This window comes from Seriola lalandi, unplaced genomic scaffold, assembly GCF_002814215.2.
Source record: "Seriola lalandi dorsalis isolate HSWRI2012SDOR001 ecotype SW California unplaced genomic scaffold, Sedor1 jcf7180002054927, whole genome shotgun sequence".
Lineage (NCBI taxonomy): Eukaryota > Metazoa > Chordata > Actinopteri > Carangiformes > Carangidae > Seriola > Seriola lalandi.
In genome coordinates this window covers 1,999,763-2,010,580 of record NW_019525479.1, presented here as the reverse complement: position 1 = coordinate 2,010,580, position 10,818 = coordinate 1,999,763, and the positions used below count along the sequence as shown (strand labels likewise).

At 40.2% G+C, this 10,818-nt stretch overlaps 1 protein-coding gene across 4 annotated transcripts in view; it reads right to left on the bottom strand.

Moving 5' to 3' along the window:
* pkig (protein kinase (cAMP-dependent, catalytic) inhibitor gamma) overlaps positions 1-10,818 on the bottom strand; it is a 24,110-nt gene that overhangs the window by 3,399 nt on the left and 9,893 nt on the right. Inside the window, exon 1 of one of the 4 annotated variants that reach the window (XM_023392936.2) lies at positions 10,475-10,574. The exons of 2 other annotated variants lie outside the window; for them this stretch is intronic. In XM_023392936.2, coding sequence (XP_023248704.1) covers positions 10,475-10,506 — 32 coding nt within the window. In that variant the 5' untranslated portion in view covers positions 10,507-10,574. Of the gene's footprint in view, positions 1-5,091; positions 5,182-10,474; positions 10,575-10,818 lie in introns of those variants that run through there. One more of the 4 variants, XM_023392938.2, reaches the window with a different exon arrangement.

Below are 10,818 nucleotides of genomic sequence, written 5' to 3'. Positions count from 1 at the left end.
GAGACAAGCAAAAGAATGGGAGAGGAATAAAAAGGAGCTGGCAGACACAGCTACGACACGCTGACCTGGGGCCAGTCTGTTCCCAAACGCTTTCACTCACATTCTTTTAGTATTATTCAAAAAGGTCCCACAATTGTTTTCTCTCTTATGCACAGCGTGTCCCTGGGTCCTTCCCTGAGAGGTCACGAGCCGCGCAGACGTAGGCGACGCTGTTTGGGAATGGGGAATTTTGCAGTGAAGGGCAATCTCTAAGCCGTACCTCAGGAAATGTCACCGAGTTCTGGGTTGATGGCATTTCCCTGAGTGCTCCTACCAAACACAAGAGCCACTCTGTGTCCCTGCAGATGGTGGTGTGATGCTCTGATAGATTGTTATCTACATGGCCGGCCTGCACAGTCATCAGCGAGCCAAATCACAGTGGGAGGCCAGCGTCTCACAGGTTGATAATTACACCTTCTACCTCTTCCACAACCTGAGGTTCAAACGACTGAGGCTTTCACTAACTACAAATTAGAGCTGAACGAGCTGAGGAAAATATATAATCTTGATTTTATTTCTATTTTCGTGAGATTGACAGTGTCATTCTTTTTACTGATAATTGGCCAGTTGAGTTATGGGTAATAATGACAAACATCTCACAATGACTGAGATCTGACTGATGGTCTCTAACAACAGTGTTTAGCGCTGAAACAATTAGTCAATTTATTGATTAGCCCATCAACAGAAAAATAAAAAGCCACTATTTTGATAAGTGATAAAGGCAGAACAGTATATACGCAATACAATAAAATATAGTAAAAATTTAATTTGGTTCCAGTAAAACAAGACGTATGCAGACATCATCTTGGTGTGTGGGAAAATGTGTAGACCAAATGATTAATTGATATTTAATTAAACTAATTAGATGAATTGAATCCCTAACACTGTTACACTAGCTTCACAGCTCTTAATCCTGTAGGTCTCAATACACTGTGGAGTTTTTAATGTGATACTCTTCAAGCATTGATTAGGCGTGTTTAAAAGTATAACTGGGAGATTCAGACACCTCTGTCCTCCGGCCGTCTTTCATTGAAATTGACTTGAGGTGACAGACTTGCCACTCGTAACAGCGCAGTACAGACACAGCCTGCTCCATATTAACTAAAACATCTACAATGATACAGAAGCGGTGTTTCTTCTCCCACAAACCATCACTGAGTGAAGATACAGGCAACAGGAGAAAGAGCATTTTAACAAGACAAACAAAATTAGCTTGATTAGCTACGATAAATTTAATGGCTACAGTTATCATTACAGCAAAAGCCATCTTGGTGTAAACTTCCAGTTGCTACAGCTTGTTAAGATAATGTTCAGTATGTCAATTAATACAATATTTTAGAGTTAGATGATATCACTCACATATGCGCACGCTAAGTATGAAACTACCACCAGCAAATCAGCTTAGCATAAATACTGTACGAGCCAGTCTGGCTCTGTCCAAAGGTAACAATATGATCCAAGCCCATAATGTACCCGTTAAACTGTGAATTGGTGATTCTTACACTTGTGTGTTTGTACAGATTAAACAAACGAGATAAAACTTGCTATTCAGTGAGCCTCAGACGTCTTGCTAGGCTGTTAGCCAGGTTAGCCGTTTCCTCCTGTTTCCAGTCTTTGTGCTAAGCTAAATTAGCTTTGATGGCTGGATAAGTGGCTGCTCTTGGTATCAATGTTCTCATCTAATGCTAACAAAACAGAGAATAAGTGTATTTCCCAAAATGTCATGACTAATAAAACACAGCAGTGCAGCAGTTGTGTGCTGTGTTGTGTTGTCTAGTCTACTCCACTGGCCCAGTTGTTCTGCAGTTTATGGGAGCTCCATCTAATTGCCATTTGTTTGTTTAATTAGTCGGTTTGCCTGTGCATGTGGATCAAATCCTACCATGAGATCATTAACAGCTTTCCATGGAAGGACGCTGATGATGATGATGACGTTCTGCCTTCTGCTCTTCAGCACGTGTTTACACTCCTCTCTGCCCGACTGCCTGGTCTCAGCTGTGGCAGAAGCAGTTTAATGGTGCTGCTTTTTAAAATCAATTTATCCCCAATAAAAAATCCTCTGAGCTCACTGTGATGATGAACTTGTTTTTGTAGCGCTGGCTGACTGACTGAAGCAGTGTGGGCTTTTGTTGTTCACCTGCTGTGATTTGTATGATGCAAATGAACATGTAAAGTGGCTTGGAAGCACCAACGGCACCGATGACCTTCTGCGTGACTTAACTAATTGCAGCTCATGTTCATTAAGTGGAATAACAGAATGGTCATTCATCATCGAGGGCAGCGACTAACAATTACATTCAATCTTTTATTAGTCTATCAATAATTTTTTCAAGTAGCCGTTTAGTCTCAACAGTAAACTAGTGAAAAATACACAATTCATTCTTGTTCTTCTTCAACGTGTTTGGTATTTTTGCTTCATAAATGAATTCAAGGCACAGACTGTACCGTCTGCCTCTTGGGGTCTCTCAATCAAAACGATAACAAAAGACGCCGTTTTGGTGACGTAGTGAAGTAGCCTGGAGCTGAATTATCCACAGAGGTCTCCTCCTCTCCACAGCAAACAGACCCGATGATTATAACCATTAAAGTCACTGAATAAAGCAGTTTCACATTAGTACTGAGTGTTTCACTGATGCTATACGGCGGATACAAGACATCAGGGAAGGGTTGGGAGCTGAAATTACTGCTAACCTTTGTGTCGATTGTTTCTCTGATAATTTATGATCCAGACATTCAGGAAGTTTTTACCAGCAGCTGAATTATCCGCAGAGGTGTCCTCTCCATAACAAATGGACCGGGGGATTAAAACCAGTAGAAACAGAATAAAGTAGTTTCACTTTAATAATCTGTGATTCACCAATGCCGTCTGGCAGACACAGGACATCTCGAAGGGGCTGGGAGCTGAGCTGCCAACCGTTTGCTTGGTTTTTTCTCCAATAACTAAAGATCCAGACATCCAATGAGGAAAACCTTCCATCTGGTTAAAAAACAAGCAACGAAGGTGTAAAAATGTATCTTAAAAATGTGACTTTAAACTGGATAAAAGTGAATTTTGAGCTTCTGACAGGCAACCACAACACTGACGCATGCAGGGGATACAACATGATTGACAGCCAACCAAATGAAACTGACCTTTACCTTGATTAAAATCATGGATTTCTGTAGGTTTGAGAAGTGCTGGAAACATATGGGATAATTTAAGTACGTGCAAGTGCACAACACAAAAAAATATATAAGATAGGTCTAGTCACTTTTTTTGATATTTTAATGTGGAAAAGTTGAGACGTTTACTTTAGATTAATAAAAACAAACATCAAATTTTTTGCAGATTAATTTTCTGTCACTTTACTAATAGATTAATCTGATCTAATTAATAATTTCAGCTCCACCTCCTTCCAGACCAGCATCCTTAGGGTTTCTTGGTAAATTGCATATATAGAAGTCCTCTTCAAGCCTTACTGCGTGTTTACTGACGTCACTTTATGACTCACAAAGTGCATTTTCTAGTTAACGAAAAAAAGGTGAGTCTTCATATGAAAAGCCAGGGTGTGTATACAAAGGGAAACTCGACACACCTGCGGCTAGAAACACTACCAACAAGACAAATGTCACAGGTGTGTATTTTCACTCAGGACAATAACAACTCAATCCGCACAGGGAAATTGCTGCAGCTCAGCTCACGAGCTGAACTCTGTTTAGCCTCACTCTCTTTCCTCCTCTCCTTCCTGCTCTGTAATGTAACTGTGGATTGTTTCCAATGTGGGGATTCTCTCTGCAAAGTTATTTCAGGGAAAACATCCTAATTCAAGTTCTGGTAATTCCTCCATTGTGAAAGACATGGAGCTACATAATCACATCAACACAAAAAGCACTGTAAGCTTGTTGTGAATGAAAGCAAAGGCTAAACAAAAAGGTGCACACCGGTTTCCTACATGACAGCTTATAACATAAATAGTGACCACTCTGGGAAAGTGACATGTAACGGGGATGGAGATATTAGGAACAAAAGCCTTTGAGATCACTCAGGGAATATGAGTCAGCACAGCCACTTACACTGGGCCCATTAGGCAGGCAGGCTCACTACTATCCCGCTGGAGCCTTTTAAGCCTGATTTGCTCGTAATAAACTCACATTATCTGCAATAACCCACACAAAGACTGGCTTCTTTGCTGATTTTCGACATCCATTAGTGCCGTCTACACAACCAATTTCAAGTCTGTCAACTAATTTTGCTGCGTTTATTGACAAAGCAAAAAGTCTTCACGTGAATGAGTTTCATTCTGCTGCTCGTAGCAACTCAACTTTTCCACTGGCCTCTTCAACCTTGAATGCTCAGTGAGAGCTGCCTTTAAGTTCAGCCTTTAAGATGGATGTGAAAACAAAAACAAAAAAAAAAACACAAAGTAGAGATAATAATTATTTTCATTATTGATAAATCTGTCGTTTGTTCTATAACGAGTCAAGAACAACGTAGTGATCAACTGAAAGAAATTTGCAGCTTTTCTAATAATAAAATAATTGTTGTAGTCATTTTAAAAGCAAACACAACAAACATTTGCCAGTTTCTGATTTTCAGATGTGAGGATTTAATGCTTCTGTTAGTCATACATGATATTAAACTGACTATATAAAAACAAGACATCTTAGGATATCGTTTTTCTCAATTAATCAGGGAAATAATCAGCAGATTAGTAGAGAATTAAAATAATAATTAGCTGCAATTTCCCAGAGTCCTGGGTGATGTCTCATTTTGTCTTAAAGCCCAAAGAGATGCAGTTTATAATGATATAATACAAAAGAAAGCATCAAATCCTCACACTGGAGAAGCTGTGACCAGAGTATGTTTGGCATTGTTACTTGAAATATTAACTTCAATAGTAAAATAAATTGTTGCTCAAATAACTGATTAATCAAATAATCATATCAGCTCTAATAAAACTACAGAAACGTCCTTTTCAAGAAACTCAACAGCTCTCGGTTATTACAGCAACGCCGCAGCCAAACAAAAAGCCCAGATGAGACAAAAGTTAACAACAAACTGTCGTTTCTTACCAAAGTATTCAGAGCTGCTTCATTTGCAGTCGGGTGCCTACAACCAGTTCAGGCTAATCCATCCAAGTCCATTCACCCTCAGCTCTGAAAGCACCATAACAGTGGTGTGCCTCAGCTCTCTGCCCTCCTGCTCGCTGCCTCTCAGCCCCCATCAAATGCGGTCTGGGCACTGTCTGTTCACATGATGTCAGCAGCTGCTTGGTTGACAACGAGCCCACTTCAGACACAAGGGAGCTGTATTTCCTCATCGGGAATAGCATTGTTGTTCCTCTCTGGTCTTCCTCTCATAAATAAATAAAAGCCCTGTCCATTCAACTCTGGTGTATATATTCGCCCCATATCCTTCCTCTTCTTATGGGACCCGGAGCTGGGTGTGAAGGCCTAATTTCCCCTGGTGAAGTGAATATTGCAACTTGCCAAGCAGCTAGCTTTTGCTCTTCAACAGTCGGCCATTTACATAGACGCTGTGAAAACCTTCCCCACTGGGGAGGCGAGCAGACACAAATCACTACTCACAAGAACTTTTTACCACCTCTCTCTCTGTGGCACTTTAAAGTCTCAGGCTTACTATTAAGCCACAGTAGTAGTCTCCATCTTCTCTGTCAGACATGCAGAATTACCACTGATAACACTGGATACTCAATGCAATTTTCTATCTCCTTTTCACCAAGCAGAGATACTCAGAATGATCACTGCCACTCTCGCATAATTGTCATCCTAAATGAGCGTTCTGAGCTCCTACGCCTGAAGGCATTATGAATCAGCCGAGGAACAGGAGATAAGAAGCCTGGCCGAGGCTATTAGCATCAGCTACTCTGGAAAAGTCTTGAGTGAACTAATGAATAAAACAAAAGGCCCGGGCAGGGCGGCTACTTCAGAAAGCTGCGGCCAAATCAAAAATCAATCCGGCTCGGACAGATTATCTCGGCAGGCATACAGAGGAGCAGCTAGAGCCGTGGTTCCCCACTTCACAACTCGGAGCACTACAGAGATCGATTCCCACCATTTATCTCTCATGAGAAGAAAAAACATACATATGAATGACTGTGCTCCAAAAGTGACATATCCACCATTTAAAAAAAACGAAATTACACCCAGTCTCAGGTGTTCACTGCTGGCATGTTAAGGTAAGAAAAGCTGTAGCTAACAATTAAGGTAATTATGGATTATTTTCTCAATTCATTAATTCCTTGTTTAGTCTGTAAAGGGGTCAGAAAAAAGGGTAAAGTCTAAGGTGAAGTCTCATAATATCTTTTTATGTCTAATGACAAAACTGCAAATCCTCACAATTAAGAAGCTAGAACCAGAAAGGTTTGGGAAGTTTTGCCTGAAAAAGGTTGTAAATAAGAGCTAGAAAGATATAGTTAATTTATTATCAAAGTAGTTGCAGATTAACATTATGTCTAGTGACTCTTCGCCTCAGCTCTATTTAAGTCTAACACAGTTAAGTCTTCTTTAGTCATCTGATCTTAAAACTGTTGACTTTCTGAGGACACACAAGAGAAATATAAAACACAATATATCTGTTGTTCTGCTTCTGGTCCTGAGAACAGACAAACACGACTTCTTGCATTGTTACACTGAATAATTTATCACCAATTTTTCTCCAACTACCAATATGCAAGAATAAACTATATAAGGTAATTAATCAATGCGCAGTAGGGCTACAACTACTGATTACTTTCATTATTGGTTAATCTGCAGATTCTTTAATTAACTGTTTGGTTTATTGGATATCAGCTAATAGCAATATCCAACCAACAACACAAATACATATATATTCAGTTCACTATCACAGAAGACAAAGAAAACCCGAAAATATTAACATTTGTGGAGCTGAACCCAGATTTCTTTGTTTGTTAGTTTGTTTGTTTGTTAGTTTATTTGTTTGACAGATCGCTTTAAGGGGCGATTTGTAAGTTTTCTCTGCTGCAGATCGTTGCTGTCCACTGCTGGAGACGGATCTTAGTGTGTAAAGGAATGAAATTTGATTCTGTACATTTCTCCTGGACTGGTAAGTAAACAGCTGTTAATGCTAACGGTGGCTATGTAGCAATAGCAAAATCTTACAAATAGCTCCTTCAAACAACTAATTGATCATCAAACTAACTGCAGACTGATTTTCTTTCAATGAACCAATCAATGAATCTACAGACGGTTTCAGCTGATTCATGTAAGATGTGCTGAGTGTATAAAACGAACTTAAAAAAAATAACAGCAAAAGATGATGAAGATGAAAATCTGTTTAAATACAAAACCAAGTAAAAAGCACGTTGATAAAACTGAAGACGTTTTCCTCTGTGCTGAAGGTTTTTACAAAACAAACACGTTTTGATCCGGAGAGAGGATTGACTCTCTGCTCCCTCTGAGAAACTTCAGGCTACAACTGGCTCACAGCGGATTAGAAGGTCAGAGATGCAGCGCAGGAACATGAGCCCTGGTGGTCAGAAAAATCAATTAGAAACTTTACAGGCCACCTGTGTGGTTAAGTGTCTCTGCACAGAAGGTCTGCTTGACTTTGTTCTCCGAGTTAGGGATCAGGATGAGTGAGGCCGGTGGGCCGTGATCAGTGCAGTAAAACTAAAGCAGGCCAGGCGTGGTCACACCCCTGGTTTAGTTAATAGCTGTTTTACTGTTAGTGCTGCTGTTTAAAGATGGTTCTCAGGTGGAGAAAATTATTATTTTAGTATTCTTTGACTCTCAATTTGAGCCTTTAAATAATGATAATTAAAAATAAATGAAAGGTTAATTGTTATTATCATTAAATAGACTCCCTGAAATGAATGGAGCCAACTAAAGGAATTTAAAAGGTCAAAAAAATATACATTTATCAATGTTCAGGTGGATTAATCTGAGGAACATTTGACTGTGAGTATCAAACAGGGATTTCAGGCTTTTTTGGCTCCATAGCTGTGTTGTGCACATATGTGCTCAGCGGTGTGTTGTGAGTGATGAGGCCTCGATGAGACGTACAGAGAGCGAGCAGTAATACAGAGGATGGGACCTCAGGGGGAAGCAGACAGAAGATGAAGTGGAAGATGAAGCTGTGCTGAAAGATATGAAAGGAACCAGCTGAGAAAAATCCTGAGCTACAAACTATTCATCTTGAAATCTGAATATCAAAGTGAGAGATATTTTCCTGTTTTGTAAATATTACTTGAAATTGATTTATCGTGTGCTTCCCAGTCAACGTGAGTGATAAGACACAGCAAGAGCAAAACAGATTGTCGTATCTGCAGTGTGGGTTATACATAACAGTTTAATACCCCAGCACAAGTGCAGCACATTTATATTAATATGTCCATTGTGTAAACATGTTTTGTGTGTTGTTGTGATGCTGCTAAGATTAACGAGTGGATGTAATGCACAGCGCTAGATCGTATAATGTCAAACAGTGCACTCAGCAGCCATTCTGCTATTATCTTGTTGATCTTTTATAGTGCGCAGCATCTGAGCTGATTGTGGTGAGACAACTGCCTAACAAGACTAGTATGTACACTAAGTGGCCACTTTATTAGGTACACCAGTAAAACTTAATGCAATCCAATAAAACAGCTCAGCCTTAAACTCTCCCTTTACAAAGATAATGTTTACTTTTAACTGACGGTAAGAAAGAAATTCATCGAACTATGTTTGTGATTGAGGTTGTCGTGTGCAGTGTTGTTCCTAATGTTTTGTCAAATATGAGGGCAGGATAATATTAGAAACATATTTCAATATAATGCAGACTAGTTCAACACTACCACTAACTACGGCCTCAGTTCTGAACACAGAGTGTGATGAACACCTCTTGAAAAGACTGGCTATTATACATTTCATAAAGGTAGAATATGTGGAAGAGCTGGTGTATTGGATTGCATTCGATTGTATAGATGTATCTAATAAAGTGGCCACTGACTTTGCTTAGATATGAATGAGATTCTCAGAGAACTAGTTACATTAACGCACTTTTTATTTAACATGACCAACAGTTGAGAAACGTCTCGAGAAATAATAATAGGTACGTAAGTAATGTGTCTAACGTGCTACAGTGTGGACCAACAACTACACTTCTTGTATCGGCTTCTTCTTGCACATATGGATTTTTGTTTTTGTACGATTGGCTCTTCACCGTCTAGTTTTTAAATCCAAAATGCAACCAAACATCTGCCTGTTGACTTGCTGGTGGCTTCAGTGGCGCTGCGACTGCTCTCACATGACCACATCTCCTTGTGCGAGACCAACAAGGTTACAGCTTCTCACGTCCACGGGAAAAAGGCCACAGACTGTAAAAGTAAACATTAAAAGATCGATCTCAGGATTTTGTGACTCGATATCGATTTATTCAAAGATCGATTATTGAAAATCAATTTTTTCAGTCAAGTCCTACTCGGTAGCAACTGATGCCGCATTAGCCTCCAGCAGAGATGAGGAGCAGGCTCCCTTCAGCCCCATTGGACGCTGACTCAAGGGACATCACTGGAGTCACATTAATCAGGCTTCACACGGTTCCCTCTGGAGCCACGAAGGGCTTCATACACCTGCTTTCACATATAAAATAGTTCTTCTCAAGATAAAACTCAGGGGCGTTCCCCTTTAACTAACGTCACTGCTGCCCGGCTCTGGCTGAGCTCAGTTACATCATGTTACGCTGGTCTGTTTCTTGGTCGTTGGCAGTGACTTCCTGGAAATCACCATCAGTTGCCTAGACACCTCAGAGTGACGCCAAGACTCGAGGAAGCTACTTGTCTGCTGGCTGTAGCTTCATAATGAACACACAGACATGAGAGTGACATCTCATACTCCCAGAGTATTTCCAAAACTTTATTTAACTGAATTATTCAGTTAAAAAAAATATTAAATTTGATTCCACTCAAAAGGTCACATCAGCTTCACATGACCTTCCACTGCACAGAAGTCCTTCAGGAATTCGTTATTTCACCTTTTACATCACAAACTACACTGATTCCTGCAGCTGCAAAGTTAGTTAATAAATGCTGGAAAAACCCAAACATTTATATAAGACGGTTTTTTCTCTGAATCTGTGTAATTAAAACAGACAGATCTGCTCTCAGTCACACTAGAACGCTGCACAAACGAGGAACCCAAACCGACCACACAGAGACACACGCTTAAATTGATTTTGTTAATCTACTAAATCGTCTCCTCGGTTAAACAGATGGCAGGATCGTAGAATAAACAACTCTAAAGGGAGAGACGACACTTCTACTACAGACTGTGTTCCCTTTTTTTCACTTAGCAACAGCTGCTTCAATCAATACTAGCTCTTGAGTGAAGACAGCCAGTGCATCATAATATTGCTATGTCTTCACACAATACAGTAAAGTAACAGTATCAGATACACGACACAGGCTTGTTTGGAGATAAGTAGAGGTTACATTACCAAAGGTGTTGAATGTACAACACGGCATCCATTGTGCGTGTCTCCCTGTGGCCCAAAAACTGCACATACGCTGCAATCGCTCATTGTTTTAAGGGAAGTTGATACGAGTTGCCAGACAGCCAGACATATGAGACCAAGTGTACTGCAGCAGCATGTCCTGCCTCAGGCTATAGGGAATCCCCTAGTTTGTGTTTGTTCGTGTGTGTGTGTGTGTGTGTGTGTGTGTGTGTGAATAGGATGGGTGTGACAGAGTATCATCAACCGTTCATGAGTCACAGCTGAGTCAGGAGCAGGTGCTTCAACTGGACTCCAAAATGAGACCATCATTACAGCCCCCCTCCACC